This window comes from Stenella coeruleoalba, assembly GCF_951394435.1.
Source record: "Stenella coeruleoalba genome assembly, chromosome: 3".
NCBI lineage: Eukaryota > Metazoa > Chordata > Mammalia > Artiodactyla > Delphinidae > Stenella > Stenella coeruleoalba.
The window spans coordinates 94605683-94626003 of record NC_137148.1 but is presented as its reverse complement, the minus strand read 5'-3'; the positions used below and the strand labels follow the sequence as shown (position 1 = coordinate 94626003).

At 36.4% G+C, this 20321-nt stretch overlaps 1 protein-coding gene across 1 annotated transcript in view; it reads right to left on the bottom strand.

Moving 5' to 3' along the window:
• Nucleotides 1–20321, bottom strand: part of AP3S1 (adaptor related protein complex 3 subunit sigma 1) — a 70074-nt gene that overhangs the window by 8871 nt on the left and 40882 nt on the right. The window contains 2 exon segments of the mRNA XM_079918578.1: nucleotides 1330–1437; nucleotides 17060–17131. Coding sequence (XP_079774704.1) covers nucleotides 1330–1437; nucleotides 17060–17131 — 180 coding nt within the window.

Sequence of the window (20321 nt, the reverse complement as noted above, 5' to 3'; positions counted from 1 at the left end):
CAAAAATCAGTATTTTAAAAATTGGCTGTAGAACACACAAAATATATACAATTACTTAAAAAGAGTCATAATTTTAAGCTCTTCCCCATTACAACCCTCTCCTTTGGGAAACCAAGGAGGATGATAACTTGAGATAAAGAGAAATTAAGGACTATTTTAATTTAAAACAGAACATTGGAAAATGTTTTTATACAAAACTTCAACTGTTTCTAATCCTCAGATTTCAGATTTATCCACCATCTTGTGTTTCATTCCATTCCAATGAGCACAGCATTTTAAGCTGATCTTTTGAAAAGCCAACAAGATAAAAATTCTTCAGAACTCACCTGTTGTAAATTAATGCTAGCATATTTTTAATATCTTTCTGCTTTTATAGTAATATTTACTTTAGGTCAACCAAATAACTGTACTAATAATTATAAATAAAATTAGTTTTCTGCATTATGACTATAAATACCAAAGGTAAGAGTATCCTCAAACATGTGTAGTATTGAATGAGATATCAAGACTATTCATCTTTCTAAATTTCTGTATAGCAATAAGAAACAACCAAAATCATGTAAATTTGAGAGGCTCAGCTACAGCACCTGTTACTGATATTCAGCCTTGTTATTGAGGGAAGAGTCATATAATTCTAAAGTAGAGTTTTACAAAAGGCAAAACTGCTGGTTGGTCCTCATTCACTCAATTTAGCAGCACAAAGTTAGCTATATATAACTAACCAAATCTTTCTCTTCTAGAATGCAATAAAAGCCATGAATACGTGTATCATTATATGGAATGTATGATTTAGCTAACTTGTCAGTGACCTTTGGGAAGGATCCAGAATTAAAAGATTAGAGCACTGAATTTCTTTTTTCAATGTGCACTCAGGACTACTAAGCACCCATTATAACACTACTTCCTTATGAGAATTCCATTTTCTCTCCTTTCCTTTTGCAGAAATAGTTTTATAAAACACTAAATTTATATATCTTTAGAAAACCAGTTCTAAGACTTCCTTGATAATTAATGACTAAGGTTTAATGACAAATATTGATTGCATTATTCATAATTTCTTTTTTAAGCAACAAGAATTGGGAATTTTATTCATTACCCAAAGCAATTACGACTGTGGCTAAAAGAATACACAAAACTATTTGGTGGATAGTGGTCACAGAACATTTAACATACTAAAATGTGTATATTCCACTTCTTTTTAAAATTGAATAAGCATACCAGCTGTACCTAAAGGGTGATACTGAAGGACAAACAGTGAAAGCTACAAATCATGCATAATTTATGATCATGCTTACTACCTTCATCAACTAAAGCACTTTCCATTCTTACCTCAGATTTCTCCAGTTTATTTTGTGCATCAATTTGTGTAACAATCTCATTCATGTTGGTCTCCAATACCATTCCCCCCATCACCATTTCTGCAAGAATATTGTGAACCTAAAGAAAGAAAATTCACTATAAGAATGTTTCATGATCCCAGTAATTTTTCTTTCAAATACTGCTGTTTTATGAGCTGTAAAACAAAAATAATTTGGAGTGGAGACTCATAATACACTTATGTCACTACTGTGAAGCCTTAGGCAATTATACAAACCTCTTTAAATCTTAGTTTAATGAGCTGTAAAACAGAGATAATAATAGTACCTCCTTCATAGACTGATGAAAAGATTAAGTGAGGTCAGTGACCATGGAAGTGCCCAAAACAAAGTAAATAATCAATAAACATTAGCTACCATTATAGTATCAGGATTAATGCTAAAAAAAAAAAATGACCCATAAGGGCCTTTTATACCTGATTCTTAGTCAGTAATTATTAAGTTGTTTTATGCTCAAGGTACTCAATGAGGCTATGTGGCATTCCTACAAGCTCTAGATTTAAAATGAAGTAAAAGTTTCTTTATATTACAGGTACTTTAATAATGCTTTTACCCCAAAGCCCTCTCTATATATCTAATTACTCAGATTTTTTATGATCAAATACGTCTTACAATGACAAAAAACAACATTTTCCATTGGGGAGAAAAACTATAACCCAGGTGTTTTGTCATAAGGTATTTTACTGGATCAAAAATCACCAAGTCAAAGCTGGAGTGTCACAGAAGAGTATACTGTGCTATAATTTCTAAAAAGTAATGTGGCAGCATTAAGAATGGAGACTCTGAAATTAGAAAGGTATAAATACTGACTCTATCACTTATTAGTTATATACCCTTCAGAAGTTAGTTACTTGACCTCTCTGTTATCTTATCTGTAAAAGAGAGGTAGAAATAGTATGGGTACCTCATAGAATTATCATAAGGATTAAATAAATTCAAGTGAAATACCTAATAGGTGCTTAAAAAAAAAAACTAATAGGTATTTTAAACAAAAACTTTTAAAAATTAAATATATAATTATACTGTTTGATTTTCATTCCTTTTTAAGATTTCATGCAAATGTACTCATGATTTTTAAAATTCCTATTATTTATTGATGTTTCATTTTGGAAAGATGGACACCTCACATACCAATTTTGAAGAATTACAGAAATTACTTTTCCTTAGCAAACAAAACCAGAAGCTACAATTGTTTTAAACAATAGTGCTAAATATCATCACTTCTACTACTATCTTTTCTGTTACTAGGTACCATTTATTAAAACTCTGTTTTGATGCTGCACTTACAGTATCTGATTTAATTCTCACATTAACCTTTGTTACAGCTGAGAGAATAAACCAGCTCACTCAAGACGCATAAGCTAATATGTGGCAAATCAATGACTCAAACCTAAATCTGAGTGATCTAAGTCCAATACTTTGCTTTCTTCTGTTAACAATAATAAATGAAATTGATACAGCAAATCATAATCTATGAAAATTCAATTAAAGGTCAAGAAGATAACTAGGTGATAAAATAAAATTACCTTATAATAGGTAATAGGTACTATATGCATAAAAAGTGTTCAGAAAGAAAGGCCACGGCCAGGGGACAGAGATTCATTAAAACTTCTGTTTTAGAAGTCGAAATTCCTCTTTTTTGTGTGTGTGTGTTATGCGGGCCTCTCACTGTTGCGGCCTCTCCCATTGCGGAGCACAGGCTCCGGACGCGCAGGCTCAGCGGCCCAGCCGCTCCACATGTGGGATTCTCCCAGACCGGGGCACGAACCCGTGTCCCCTGCATTGGCAGGCGGACTCTCAACCACTGCGCCACCAGGGAAGCCCCCCTCTTTTCTTTTTAAAACAAATTCTTATGCAATAGCATGACTTATATGCTGATAGAAGTGTAACAACTCCACCACCCCCGTTTTGCTCAGGCTTTCTTATGGGTTCATCCCTACATATACATTGTACTATTGCCTTTCGAAACATCTCAGAACACAAGCACTAGATTGGTGGAAACTACAGATTTCAGTAATACTGAAATATCTACCAACTTTAGAGGTAACAAAATATGAGCAGCCTACAAATGTGGGTCGTATGTAAGAAATTCTAAGAAATGTATGTAAATTTGTCCTTAAAGTAAAAATAATTCCTATGAAAGCCAGTTCAGATCCAGAAGAGACAGAAAATAGAATTGAAGGGCCTGTGAGCTAAATTCTTAAACATAATCTCACTTATTATAAAGATAATAAATGCCTAAAGAGTGTATTCTCAGTGAGGAGGTACAATACGTTATGTAGAAATTTAAGGAGAGGGCTTCCCTCGTGGCACAGTGGTTAAGAATCCGCTTGCCAATACAGGGTACACGGGTTTGAGCCCTGGTCCGGGAATATCCCACATGCCTCAGAGCAGCTAAGCCTGTGTACCACAACTACTGAGTCTGCAAGCCACAACTACTGAGCCCATATGCCACAACTACTGAAGCCTGCATGCCTAGAGCCCATGCTCCACAACAAAGAGAAGCCACCACAATGAGATGCCCGCACACTGCAACAAAGAGTAGGCCCTGCTCGCTGCAACTAGAGAAAGCCCATGCACAGCAATGAAGACCCAATGCAGCCAAAAATAAATTAAAAAAATAAATTTAAATAAATAAATAAGAAATTTAAGGAGATAAACATCGTGGGAATGAGAACTATTAATTGGAAGGCTACTCCAATACTATTCAGGTTATGGTGTCCAAAGTAAGGTATGTCACATGTGGAGGGGAAATTAAGAAGGTGAACATGTCTATTGATAGAAAAATTCATATTCCAAGAATTGAGAAGAATTTTTGGCAGACTTAATATGAGAAAGAGGATGATAAAGGTCTGCTTTTAGCTTAGCCCTAACTCATATGGTTGACATATTTCAGTATTTTGTTTTATAAATTTTACTTAAAACAGATTTTTATGGAAATAAAAGGGTAACAATATGCTTATAATACAACTCATCTACTAAACTGCTTTGATGTTCACCTAAAAGTTCAACGAGTTTTCACTCTCTCTTATGAATTTTTATAGGTATTTAAGTGTTTAAAAAGTGGCAAATACCACACTAACAGTGTATTTTTGCCTTTTTCTTCTGGACATAGACTGTAACTTCTAAATTACATTTTTATTTTTTTTAAATCACAATATAAGCCATACAGAAACTTATATATAAAAATAGTCTCTACCATCCTCTGCTTCTGTTATTAGGTCCCTCTAAAGATAATCACAGTTAATTGTATCTTATATACCCTTCCAGAAAACTTGTTACGCATATACTTGTTATATGTGTATATATCTAATGTACACAAATGAGATCACATTGTACACATTATTCCCACAGTTCTACAAGAAAATAAAGATTGAATTGTTGGTGCTTTGTGACCACCTAGAGGGGTGGGATAGGGAGGGTGGGAGGGAGGGAGACGCAAGAGGGAAGAGATATGGGGATATATGTATATGTATAACTGATTCACTTTGTTATAAAGCAGAAACTAACACACCATTGTAAAGCAATTATACTCCAATAAAGATGTTAAATGGGGAAAAAAAAAGAATGACAAAAAAACCGACTGAATTGAAAGTTAGAGGCAAGAGAAAATGAGCATTATGAGTTAATAAAATAATAAAAGTTACTGGAGCCAGATATATGTACAAGAATAAGAATGATCAATGAAACTGCTGGTAAGAGCAAAGAAAAATACAAAACTAAAATGGTGAATCTACACTATTATCACACACCTAAAAGTGAGAAATATACAGGTTCCTCAGAAATATTGATAAGTTATTAAATGAACAAATGAGAGGGACAGAACGATATCTATAATATGGTCCCACTGAGGTATACTAAAAAAACTGCACACATACACACACTTGGATATACCCAGAAAAATTCTGGAAAGGCACGAAAATAATTAGAAAAAAAAAAAGACTTTATTGTTTTAAGAGCAGTTTTAGGTTCACAACAAAATTAAGAGGAAGATACAGAAACTTTCCCATACATACAGCCTGGCCTCTGACATGCACAGCTTACCCAGAGTGGTAAATATATTACAACTGATGAACCTACACTGACACATCATAACCACCCAAAGTCATAGTCTACCTCAAGAGCTCTCTTTTGGTGGTGTACATTCTATGGGTTTGGATAAATATGATATATATCTATCATTATGGTATCACACAGAGTATCCTAAATATCCTCTATGCTCCACCTATTCACTCATCCCCCTCCCTCCCCAAGCCTGACAACCACTAATCTTTTCAGTATATGCATAGTTTTACCTTTTCCAGAATGTCATATAGTTGGAATCACACAGTACATAGCCTTTTCTGATTGGTTTCTTGCACTTAGTAATATGCATTTTAAGGTTCCTCAATGTCTTTTCATAGTTTGATAGTTCATTTATTTTTAGCACTGAATAAAATTCCATTGACTGAATATAACACAGCTTGTTTATCCATTTACCTACTGAAGGACATCTTGGTTGCTTTAAAGTTTTGGCAACTATGAAAAGAGTTGCTATAAACATCCATGTGCAGGCTTTTGTATAGACATAAGTTTTCAACTCTTTTGGGTAAATACCACGGAGCACGATTGCTGGATTGCATGATAAGAGTATGTTTAGTTTTTTAAGGTATCACCAAACTGTCTTCCAAAGTGACTGTATCATTTTGCATTCACACCAGAAATGAATGAGAATTCCTGTTGCTTCACATCCTTACCAGCATTTGGCGTTGTCAGTATTCTGGATTTTGACCATTCCAATAGCTATATAATGTGCTGCAAATATTTTTTAATAGATAGTAGTTGCCTAAAGAATGGGACTGGAGGACTGAGGAAGAAAGGAGACTTAGCTTTCTTTCATAGTTTTTGTTTGTTTGTTTGTTTATTTGTTTTGAAAACTTTTAACACTAGCATATATTGCTTAAAAAAAAAAACCTTCCTAAAGAGTAAGAGAGATCATTCAGAGGAACAATATTAAAGGTAATGGCCATGTACCTATTTAAGTTATTTAAGAGGTAGCTCAAAGGTGTTGAATATTTGTTAGTGATAAGAGAAGCATGCCACTTTTTACATGTGTTAAACAATAAGTCTTTCTATGTGTCAATGCAGAACCTGAGACTTTGGCTTAAAACTACTGTAACATATAAGATTAAGTGGTCTCTATATTATTTTATCATTATTTACAAAATATTATAATGCACATAGTTGGCATCTAATAAATATTAGATGCCAACACTTCTTTCTTCAAAATCATTTATCTCAATTATCTTAAAATTCACAGGTTAAAAGAACACGGCATTTTTTGTACTTAGTCTAACTACCCCATCAGTAAACCATATTTATTAAATATTTATATACAGTGCTTACAGACAGCAGCATCTTAGTTGTGTAAAGCCTACGTAATCACTGGAGAGTAAATGAAGATTAAATCAAACACATTTCACTGTTTTTTTTTTGTTTTTTTTTTTGTCACACTGCACAGCATGTGGGATCTTAGTTCCCCGACTAGGGATCGCACCCACCCTCCCTGCATTGGAAGCATGGAGTCAACCACTGGATCACCAGGGAAGTCCTACATTTCACTTTTTAACAGTTACAGGTCAACCAGGCAGAAGCAAGCATCTAAAAACAAAAAATGAAAGGAAGTCAAATTACATAGAGCCCTTTCTATGGATTGTCACTTGTTTTCAAAGCATAAAGCTACTTTACTATAACTTATGCTAGAAATGAGGTCCTTTGCACCAAACATCTTTTAATTTGACTACGTTAATATCTTACTACAGGGGTGGTCAAGTAAAATACGGCATATACGTTCTACACAATATTTCACTTAAGAATAAAGCTGATACATATGTATTGATATGGAAGGATCTAAAGAGAGATGAAGTCAATAAAGCAAGGCATAGAACATTACGTGAAATAAAAACATGCTTTATCACTCACTGAACCAAGAGAACTATGCATATCTTTGGAAACATATAGAAAGAAAGTCTGGAAGCCTACCTAGACAAACTATTAAGAGAAATTACTTCAGGGAAGTGGGGTAGTGGTGAATAGGTATAAGGAAGGGGACAAGGTAAGAAGAACTTTCATGTTTAATCATATAGCCTTCAGTACTATTTGACTTCTTTGTTTCAAGAAATTTAAGTATTATTATTGTAATTTAAAAATAATAAAATATATGAATAACACTGTAATGTTAATGGTGTGTGTCTGTGAGACAGACAAACACAGACACAGGCAGACAGACACCACACATCTTCCTAAAACAATTACTTGAGGACTGGGGTAAGAACATATTCTTCACATAACCCTGCAAAGTGTTAAGCACTCAATAAATATTTTGTAAAATGTGTTTTGCAAGGAACACCTCCCTCTTCTCCTCTTGAAAAAGAAAACTGAACAGGAGTTTTAAAAGGAGTTGAAGGGGAGGCAAAGCAGAGTTATAAGTCTACTCTAAAGACCGTAATACTGTAAGAAATGATTTTTTTTATTATTAAGAAAATAGCCGATTTTGATGAAATGACACATTATTTTAAATATGTTAGCAAATTTCCATTTATGTACCTGTGGGTCATAGTCTTACTAATTTGATAATAAAATGTTAAGACATGTATTTTCTAATAAAAATTTAAATAATGTACCTCAAGTAATCTATTAATACCTGTATTTATAATTCTAAATGGTCTAAACCTCACTTCACGTTTTGATATTTCTTCAAATGTAAGTACAACTGATCATAAAAAACATCATTACTTTACATACCACTGAAAAGGAAAAGTGCTGACAATTAAATTATGACAAGCAGCCAGCCCCGCTGCCTCAACCCCGCCAGGGTAGCGGCCAAGCAGAGGGCTGTTGGGGGCGAGGTACGCATGGGGTCTTCAGATGCCTGCCTCCCACCCACCTGCTGCTGCCAGAGCAGTAGGAGGACAGAGCGACCTACTCCACTGCTCTAGGGACTTTCCTGGTGGCACAGTGGTTAAGAACCTGTCTGCCAACGCAGGGGACACGGTTCGAGCCGTGGTCTGGAAAGATCCCACATACCATGGAGCAACTAAACCTGTGCACCACAACTACTGAGCCTGCGCTCTAGAGCCCATTAACCACAACTACTGAGCCCTCGTGCCACAACTACTGAAGCCCGCGTACCTAGAGCCCATGCTCCGTAACAAGAGAAGCCACGGCAAGGAGAAGCCCGTGCACCACAACAAAGAGTAGCCCCCACTTGCTGCAACTACAGAAAGTCTGTGTGCAGCAACGAAGACCCAATGCGGGAAAAGAAAATAAATTTAAAAAATAAAATGTAACTACCAGAAAAAGTGAAAAAAAAAAAAAATTATGGCAAGCTATAGAATTGTAAATGCATACTGATCTCAAAAATGTTAAAATGTGAAAGAAAATCAGCATTTTAGAATCAACGAAGTATGATATTTTCTTGTCATGCTTTAGCTCTATGGGTATTTATAAATAAAAGATATAATGAAAAAATTTAAGTAAGAAAATGTATGTCTTTGGGTTTTACTGGAGTCACTACCAACATTTAAAAAAAAAAGCTTAGCTTCAGAAATACATCCTCTCAAAATATATTTATCAGAACTTCATTAAATCTAAAAATATATTAAATTTTTGTATAATTATTCTCCAACAGGATAGCTGACATATCAAAGTGTTATATAAATCAAAACTTTCACCTGGGGACTTCTCTGGTGGCACAGTGGTTAAGAATCCGGAGCAACTAAGCCCTTGCACCACAACTACTGAGCCTGAGCTCTAGAGCCAGCGAGTCACAACTACTGAGCCTGTGTGCTGCAACTACTGAAGCCTGTGCACCTAGAGCCCGTGCTCCACAACTAAGAGAAGCCACTGCAGTGAGAAGCCCGCGCACCACAACGAAGAGTAGACCCCACTCGCTGCAACTAGAGAAAACCCGCATGCAGCAACGAACACAGCCAAAAAATCAAAACAAAACAAAACTTTCACTTGATAATATCATTAACCTGAAGAAAGTGTTTGCTAAGGAAATAATCAGTTCTAGGTATGTGGATAATATCTTGAGATTGATGCAGTTGAGCAGGTTCTCCTGCTAAAGAGCATAATCCCCACACAAACTTCTCTCTTCTTTAATATTATATCATGAAAGAGAAGTCTAAAGTATGACAATTTTGTGAGTAATTTTGAAAGGAATTAAGAGTATATTTTGTTAGCCATCAAAATTTTGATAAAATTTTCAAGACAAAATAGAAAGGTTAAGTATATAACATACTTTAACATACTATAATATACTACTAATAATGAGACATTTGTTAATTGCTGACCAATGGAAAGCAACAGTGGTATAGTAATTTAAAGCAACAGGTAAAGGAATTCCCTGGTGATCCAGTGGTTAGGATGCAGCGCTTCCACTGCAGGGGCACAGGTTTAATCTCCGATTGGGGAACTAAGATCCCAAAAGCCGTGCTGTGTGGCCAAACAGAAAACAAAAATAAATAGAGTAATAGGTAAGAGTAATTGTATTTTGTTGCACAATGCATTTTATACTCACACTGAATATGAATGTTTCAAATTGGAAAATTCAAAATATTCAAGCCTGAAAAACTAGAAAGCTGTTCTACTTGCTATTCTATATTTTGGGTTGATTATACAGAAATCCTTTTTAAAGGCTGCTTATCATAAGGGTCATGGATGCTCATTAAAAGACCTTAGGGGCTTCCCTGGTGGCGCAGTGGTTGAGAGTCCGCCTGCTGACGCAGGGGACACGGGTTCGTGCCCCGGTCCGGGAAGATCCCACATGCCGCAGAGCAGCTGGGCCCGTGAGCCATGGCCACTGAGCCTGTGTGTCCGGAGCCTGTGCTCCGCAACGGGAGAGGCCACAACAGTGAGAGGCCTGAATACCGCAAAAAAAAAAAAAAAAAAAAAGACCTTAGAATACTCCTGGCTTCTGTGTTATTATTGACTTATATTTTAATGCTACAATTTTTTTTTCATTTTAATCTCATAAGTACTTTAAGAGTCAATGTTCTTTTATCCTTACCCATAAATTTACTTCTTTCTTTGCTTCTTCCCTCTTCAACTCACTCCTTATATTTCAGATTTCTTTCTGTGTAAATTGCCCTCTTTAGAATTTCATTTAGTCCAAAGGCTTGCTGGTTGCAAATTTCCTCATTATTTCTCAAATAATGTTTTTATTTCACCCATAATCTTGAAAGATGGTTTTGCTAATTTTAGAACTACAGTTGACAGTTACTTTCTTTCAACACAACATCTTCTAACTTCTGTGGTTGCTGTTGAGAAGTCACTTCCCAGCCTGACCACTGCTCTTGTGAAAGTAATACGTCTTTTATTTCTGGATGATTTTAAGAGCTCTCTCTCTGCTATTCAATTTTACTATCATTAGTCTATGTGTAGATTTCCTTTTATTTATTCTGCTTGTGATTCTTTTATCTGTGGATTGGCATCTTCCATTAATTCTGAAAAATTCTCAGCCATTAGATACTCAGATATTGAATATGCCTCGTTCTTTCTCTCTTTTTCATTAGATATTTCTTGCTCTATCTTCCCTGACCTGTAAACTGTATTTCACATTTTCAGGCTTTCTTGTCCTTTTATGCTGCATTATGGACAATGTATTCTACCTTTCTATTTACTCAGATATGTTTATGTTTAAACCCATCCACTGAAAATTTTAATTTTGACATTTTTCTCTTCTAGAAATTTCATTAATTTCTTTTTCAAATCATCTAAGTTTTTAAGAAGTACTTTTATTTACTGCAATTTTTTTTATCAGGTTTGACTTTCTAACAACTTGCTCAGTAGAAGAGGGGTGCCAAGCATTTGACTAGTGCTGGCAGGTGAGGGTGAAGCCCGGCATGTCTGGCTTTGAATGGCCCAGCCAGGAGCTGGGTTATAGAAAGGAAGGATTAAGCAAATTAAGTAAATGCATCAACAATAATACAAATAATAGGAATGAGAATAATCTCTCACTGTCAGAGAAGCAAAGTGCAGATATGGAAAAGATGAAGGCTAGAATAAATTCTGTAGTGTTGCACTAGACGCTGGGGTATTAAGAAGAACTCAATGATTTTTAATATATATAAAGATATAGAAATAGGCAGGGGTGTGTGTGTGTGTGTGTGTACATACATCTATTTCCTAGCTTGGTTCTCTGAGAACCAGAAGTAATAATCACACCTCTACCAACTAGCATACATGTTGCTAGGACTGTCATTTCTATACATCATCATCCACTAAAAGGAACCTTACAGAGAGAACACTAACATGAGGGCTAAGGCAAAAAATATATAAGACGCTCTGCCCATAGAAAAGGTGGAGAAACAATGATCAACCTCATAATTACAAGCACCTCCATCCAGACTATGGCTTCTCCATACCATTTCCCACTTTAAAAAAAAAAAAAATCAGGGCTCCTAGAAGGAATGACTGATAACATATCTAGAGCCAGAAATAAATAAAGTGAATCTGGAACATCTAGTTGTACCAGAACACAAAGCATCTATCGAAGTCCATGGAGGGGGAGAGGGGTCATGTCAAAAGAACCCAGAAGACAACGTGAAGGGGTTCCCCCACTGGCCAAAGATAGGGCAATTTGAGCATCAAAAAGAATAATATCCACAGTGGATTAAAACAAATCAATTATGTTAAAATTCGTATGTCACAAGGGTACTAAAAAAGAAATTCAATGATCACTTCTGGTGACTGCTAGGGAACCAAATGTTATGGAAACTGGTTAATAAAGGGAATACTCTAGAATTTATCCTGTCTTTCCTATATAAGCTGTACTTTTTTTTTTTTTTTTTTTGCGGTATGCAGGCCTCTCACTGTTGTGGCCTCTCCCGTTGCGGAGCACAGGCTCCGGACGCGCAGGCTCAGCGGCCATGGCTCACGGGCCCAGCCACTCTGCAGCATGTAGGATCCTCCCGGACCGGGGCACGAATCCATGTCCCCTGCATTGGCAGGTGGACTCTCAACCACTGCGCCACCAGGGAAGCCCCAAAGCTGTACCTTTTTAAACGCATCATCTCTAACTTTTAATGGATTGTTTCATTCAATTCACACTTACTATACTGAATAATACATTTATTTTAAATAATTTTCCTTTCCCCCAAAGTTGGTTGTCTTGATCAGATTTTATTTATATTATTTCCCCCTTTTAAATCAGAGATTCTACTGTTTATAATTTTTATTAATGAAAACTATCCCTTTCCTTGCTCTTTTAATCAAATATGACTTTTTCTTATTTGTAAAATATCAAGTCTTTCTACCACTGAGATGCCTTGTTTTCCTACTAAATGCTCTGTTATTCCCTACTCTCCTTTCCCCCAGGTGGATAACAGCTTCAAAATACTTTTATAATGCATGCTAAATACTTCATATTCTCTTACCTTTTCCTTCATGTTTTCTATCTCTTAATCTTTCAATTATATGCTTTGAGATTATTTCCTGCATTCATCTTCTATCTGTAATTCAAGCCTCAACTGTGACCATTCTCTTCTTTAAACTCTATAGTTTGAAAACACATTTTTAAGCCCCAGGAAGACCTTTTCGAATTGCATCTCCTTAAGCACTTTTTACCATTTTAAAATTTCAAGTGTTCACTGATCTCCTGTGGTAGTTCTTTTTCACGGAGCATATGTTCTGATTGTTCAGCCTGTTCCTCGTCTCTCTGTTGAGATGGCATTCTTTTTTCTCTGTCGGCTCACTGGTACCTAGGTGTGGTTGCTGAGATACTCTTAATGGTTAGATTTCTTCAGGTGGTGAAAGGAAAAGGAGATTCTCACTCTGTGTCCTGTGGTTTAAGGATAGGCTATCAAACTCCTTAAGAGGGACCGGGCTAGAGGAAACCTCTCCACTCTCACTCTTAATTCTTCATTCTCCTGGCCTGGAGGGTAGGAAAGACACTGAGGCCTCCAATCAGATCTCCCTTAGCCTGATCTTCTGGGGGATGGGGGGAATGCAGGGAGGAGTAGACAGAGCACTTTTATAGCTGTCCATACATGTCATACATGCTCCAAACCAAGCTCTTTATAAATCTTTAGCTCTTTCATCTTTGCCCTGGGATTTGATGCTGTGCTGCAGTAGTGGTGACAACCTGGGGCTGCCCAATTAAAGCCACAGTGTTCAGGAAATGGGCAGGTAACACAGTTGCGCAAATATGCAGACCTTCCCAGCAAACCCACAGTGGCCATGCAGTATAAGAAATAAACCAAGTTACTCATATTTTAGGTGTTATTACCACAGCATAACTTAGCTGTAATAAAGAGTCTGACTCCATTTTTGATGCCTGCCTGCTGACAGCTTTCAAATCCCACTGTTCTCCCTTCCTCTTCTGCCCACATGTGGGCAAACTGATAAAGTCCAGGTGCTCCTTCCTTTGCACTGGCAGGAAGTTTAAATTACATAAGACCTGCCTGGCCTGCATGTGGAAACCCTCAACCCAGCCCTACCCCCTAACCACATAAAACCCCAAGATAGTCGCTGTTCCTTGTTTTCCCCCCAAAAGCTTATTATGTGAACGATAAACCTTTTCAGATCAGATCCTCTTGGTGTACATGTGGTATCTTCAGTCTCTACATCCAAATCAATTTTGGGCAGGGGGTGCTGTTCCACTACTTCAGGGTGACTACAAATATTAGCTTATGTGACTGATACACAAATTAGTACTTGAAGGTTTGTAATGAGAAACTGATAACAATCACAATAAAGGAAAAGACATTGACTTAGGGGTTGGGCAGTAGGCCACATGGAAATTATATCGGAGGCTAGAAAGTTAGTGATCCATGCTTGTAGTGGCCAAACATTTGGCAAAACTATCATGTGTGATAGTTTGAAAAGCAGATAAATTTACCCATGAAAACTCTTTTCTCTCTGACATAAAAACTGATGATTTTCCAGATACCGGCAGCTTTGTCACCATGGATTCCAGACTGACAGCATGTGGGACATGATAAACATACTGTGTAAATTAGAAATACTCTGATATTGTTACTGCAGCATAAACTAGCCCATCCTGACTGATAACAAAAGGGGTATTCTTTACAACTTCCTCCTTCCCTCTATCCAAGTGTAGTATAACAGCACACAGAGGATTGTGTACAAAACTCTGTATTTGCTCCTAGGAAGAAATGAGTTGAGCTATTTAGGAGATCTCTGACTGTTGGAAGGTCCAGGGCTGCTTGAAAGTTGAAAACAAGCCTACTTTCATAGAAGGGCTGAAAACAAGACTAGCATTGTTTTAGACAGAGAGTACAGGGACAGGAAATGTCTATTTTACTGGTCTCTAACTCTTGTTATACTGAAGCTTTTTTCTCATTGCATTGAAAAAAAATTAAAACAAGAGTTTAGGCCAGCTAATTCTGGCAGGTTTCAAAACAGTGATACACTGTTGTGTGAAATGAACAGGCTATACAGACTACATATGTGATCCTATTTTTGATTTTTTTAAAGACATATTTGTTTCAGTACTCATTTGTACAAAAAAGTCTAGAACTACACATACTCTAAAATGTTAACACTAGTGTTAATTAAAAAAAGGAGGCGAGGGCTTCCCTGGTGGCGCAGTGGTTGCGAGTCCACCTGCCGATGCAGGGGACACGGGTTCGTGCCCCGGTCCGGGAAGATCCCACATGCTGCGGAGCGGCTAGGCCCGTGAGCCATGGCCGCTGAGCCTGCGCGTCCGGAGCCTGTGCTCCGCAACGGGAGAGGCCACAGCAGTGAGAGGCCCACATACTGCAAAAAAAAAAAAAAAAAAGGAGGCAATTAGACTGAGGCGGCTCTAATACATAAGCAAAGCACAACCTCAGCCTAAAATGCCTCAAGGTTAAGAAATCAACACCTAAGAGCAACCAATCACAAACAGCCACCTTGGCTTTCCCAAATAATACAGGTGCTTAAGCAATAGCCAATCAGATAATTCCCTTGCTTTGCTTCTGCCTCTTCTCTATAAACGTCTTTCCCCTAGCTCCTGTCAGCGGAATATTCCTAACCACTTCCGGTTTGGTGCTGACCAATTTGAATCAATTTTTACTCAAATAAACTCTTAAAATTTTTAGTGTGCCTCAGTTTATCTTTTAATACTAGGCAATCTCTGAAATTGAGATAGCGGCTATTTATTCTCCTCTTATTTATATTTTCTGATTTTTCTAAAATGAACATATATTTACATAAAATAGAAGTTTTAAAAACACTGTGTATCATGTATGGAAGTTGTATATATGTAGAGCTTAATTTTCCTATTAAGGAAAACTTTTATTCTCTGCTACAAATGTGACAACTTTACTCTTGCTACAATATTTTACAATAGAATCTTCAATTTTCTCAAAAAATTGCTAGATGCAACATGTAAGCTAGTGATCTTTGAGCAGTCATTTTAAAAATAGAATTTTAAACATTTTAACCATGTATCAAAGCATATTTTAGAATATTGTGAACCTTAATGCCTAAAAATAACAGGAGTCTTTGTAAGTGCAAATAGCATAAGACAGATAATAGAGAAAAGCAGTAGAAAACTAAAATAATTCTCTTAAAAATATCAAGTTTAAGTTCTATATCCAAAATGAGTCAATATATGAAATTAAATCATTTAGTAAATGAGAAATATGATCTAAAGGACGAGCTAATAGTAAATGTATTCTTTTGATGTTCACAAATAATATAATGCATTCCTTGTGCTGTATCTTGATTGTGGTACTGGTTACATAACTAAATGCACGTGCCAAAACTTAGGCAAATGTATGCTTAAAGCCACTGAATTTTCATGTGTGTAAATTACACTTCAATAAAGCTGATTTTTAAAAATCACAATTTTTTGCCAAAATTTTCAGATTATTTCCAGACAATTTAATTCAATGGCTTAACCATTCAAAACAGTCTGTTACATTATATGAACTTATAGAGAAAAAAAAAATCTATATATACTAAAAGTGGAATCTCTTCCTCGTAAATTTCCTATCCCCAATACCCAGTAATACTGGCTAGAGAATTTCAGTCATTCTTCCTTTCTCTCACCTCCTTTCAATAAGCCATCAAGTCCTATCAATTATATACTTTCTTTCATCCCTACTCTACTGCCTTAGTTCATTTCTTTCTGGACTACTGCAATAGACTTCTAATTGATTTCCTTGACTTTAATCTCCCACCTACCAATCCAACATCCTTAACACAGAAAAAAACAATTATCTTGCCCCCGCAAAAAATGAACAAACAAAGCAACGATAATGTTAATAGAAACTTGTTTTAAAAAACTAAATTGCTTCAGAACGAAGCCCAAAATCCATGTCACTAAAGGTACTTTAAGGCCTCATGAGCAATATAAAATCCTCCCCTCACAAAAAGCATGTATTTTATATCTCTGTCTGTAGAGTCATCCTCTCCTTTTCTGTCTGTGAAATATCTACTAATCCCTAAAAAAATCCAGTTTAAATATAATTTCCTCCATTCCCACTGTCCTCCTCTAGATGTGAATTCCTCTAAGGCCATGGTCTGAACCTTCTTCACTAAGCACAATGCCTGGCTCACAGTAAATATACGTATGAATTGAATAAAGGAATAAAAACAGTATTATTCACTAAATCTATTTTTACTTTGACAAATTAACATTTTTTTCTAAGATAAAAAACTCAGAAAATTTGATAATGTAGAAACTGTACCTTGTCTACATGGAAAATTAAATCCAGTTCACAGACGTTTTCAAAACACTTGTCTAATGTTTCCACAAATACCTAAAGAAAAGAAAAAAAAGGTTAAAAGCTTTTGAGAACTGAATAAGTTCATTCAAATCTATTACCTATAAGGCAGACAATTCTTAATTGTGAAGTAAAACTTCTAACTCTATTATCACATTTCTCTTTTTTAAATTAAAAACTGTATTAAGTGCAAAAGGAATAATTATAGCCTGTACATCTAAACTATTTTTCAATACATTAATAAATGAAATACAATAAACAAAATAAACTTCACTGAAAATTACTAAGACCTAAAAATTGTTAGCACCATTACTTACAAAAATACTGGAAAATACTCAAATCAGGCTCCCTATCTTCATATGAGGAAAAAAGAAAGCTTGTCATAAGTATCTATCAAGCTAGATGGGCACAGTCCAAGTCTCAACTACATCTAATATAGGCAATAATTTTTAATTAGCAAATCAGTATAAAAGATCACTAAAAATTAAACTTATGGAAAGAGCACAGACTCTGGAATCTGACTTACCTGGATTCAAACTCTGGTTCAAATACCTTGTACGACCTTGTGTGGGAAAGGGTTAACTCAGTAAGCCTGGGTTGTTCAACCCCTATACGTTCCCCAAAATGGCCTGTTTTCAGACGAGCCTTTGGCTAGTTCCTGGGAACTGAGCTCTGAGCCCTTGGAAAGTTCTGTCTGATAAGAGTATTTCTGCATGCTTGAGGCCCTGGGCCACACTGTACCAGTGTGAGCAGACAGTTTATGCTAACAGTGTGATTTTCAATGAACGTATTTTTTCTCTGAGGTTCTGGAGCTTAAGTAACCAAGGTCAGTCATGGAGGTGTCACAGGCCTATGTGACTGACCCCCAATAAAAATCCTGGAAACCAGGCTAGGGTGAGTTGCCTAGTTTGGAACACTTTGCACATGTCATCACATATCACTTCTGGGGGAATTAAGCACATCTTGTGTGACTCCAGTAGAAAGGGACAACACCTGGAAGCTTGCACCTGGTTTCCTCCATACTTCCCTTCATGTGCCTTTGATGGTTTTACTCTGTATACTTTCACTGTAATAAACCCTAACCATAAACATAGCAACTTCTGAGTCCTGTGATTCCTAGCAAATCACTGAGATGGTCTTGGGGACCTCTGATACAAACTTTCAAAAATTAATCTCTTAGGGCTTCCCTGGTGGCGCAGTGGTTGAGAGTCCACCTGCCGATGCAGGGGACACAGGTTCGTGCCCCGGTCCGGGAAGATCCCACATGCCGCGGAGCGGCTGGGCCCGTGAACCATGGCCACTGAGCCTGCGCGTCTAGAGCCTGTGCTCCACAACGGGAGAGGCCACAACAGTGAGAGGTCCGCGTAGCACAAAAAAATAAAATAAAATAAATAAATAAAATTAATCTCTTAAGTTCCACTTTGCATAGTTGTCACTATTCTATCACTATTTCTGTATCCACTACCCTTCTCAGTGAATTTTCACAGATAGAATGACCATAAGTTTATCATTCGAACTGGGGGATATTAAGAGTAAAAGAGAGCATCTATTAATTATTATATTATAATAACAGTATGCAATGTTATTGTACTATAATAATAACCTGGAACAACAGATGTAAACCAGGACTGTTCCAAGCAAACTGAAATGTATGGTCACTGTATTCATAGGTGATCCTACCGGACAGAGTAAAATCTAAACAACAGGCTTCTTGCTATAACTACTCCAATCTGAGGCCAATTTACACAGATCCACAATCCAAGGCTCCTTCCTGGCATCAATGTACATGAATAAGACAGGTGAAACAATGTATTTAACTATATGACCATGATCAACATCGTCTTAGACCAAGGGTTGGCAAACTTTCTCTGCAAAGGGCTGGAGAGTAAAGATTTTAATTTTGGGCTTTGTGGGTCATACAGTATAGCACAAAAGCAGTCACAGACAATACATAAACAAATGAGCATGGCTCTATTCCAATAAAACTTTATTTACAAAAATAGGTAGCAGGCTGAATTTGACCTGCAGGATGTAATTTGTTGATCCTTGACTTAGACTAGGAGAAATAAAAGATCAGTAGTAACCAAGAATATACAGTTTTATACATAGTTTCATTTATGACAAGGCAAGTTATTAAGATGACCAAGTGTGGGGCATACAAAGGTCATCCTCAAGTGAGTGCCTAGTTTGTTTCAATTATGTGGTAAGTAGAAAATATATATTGTTGAGTACCTATCCAAACTCCCAACTTCATCTATTTCTCCTCAAGGTCTTGGTGACATGGTCCGTGAAATGACTTTATTCATTCTATTTCTAATTCTGACTCACTTTTCTTCTTCTTATAACATATTCTTTTTATGAGGACAGAATGGGATAATGCTGCTTGAACAAAGAATAAGCATTTAACAAATACTGACTTCTTGAGGAGTCCAAAAGAGAAAATTTTCCCATTGAGAAAGATGAATTTATTTTTGACACAGTATCTCTAATATGGAAGTGGTCTGAATACATTTATAAACTCATAGTTAAATAAGTTACAGGAAACAAAACCATTGAAGTTCTGTCCGTCAGTAAATTTTTACTGAAGTATAACATATGTACAGAAAAGTACACAATACTGTTCATAGGAATGTAAATTGGCGCAGCCACTGTGAAAAACAGTATGGAGGTTTCTCAAAAAACTAAAAACAGAACTACCATATCATCCAGCAATTCCACTCCTGGGTATACAGCTGAAGAAAAAAAAAAACACTAACTTGAAAAGATGCATGTACCCCAATTTTCATAGCAGCATTATTTACAGCTGCCAAGATATGGAAGCAACCTCAGTGTCCATCAACAGATGAATGGATAAAGGCGTGGTACACACACACACACACACACACACACACACACACACACACACACACACACACACACACAGAGGAATACTACTCAACCATGAAAAAGAATGAAATGTTGCCAGTTCCAACAACATGGAGGGTATTATGCATAGAGAAATAAGTCAGAGAGAAAGACAAATACTGTCTGTTATCACCTTCATGTGGAATCTAAAAAATGAAACAAACGAATGACTATTAACAAAACAGAAACAGACTCACAGATACAGATAACAAACTAGTGGTTACCAGTGGGAAGAGGGAAGGGTGAGGGGAAAGATAGGAGTAGGGGATTAAGAGGTACAAACAACTATGTATAAAATTAATAAGCTACAAGGATATATTAT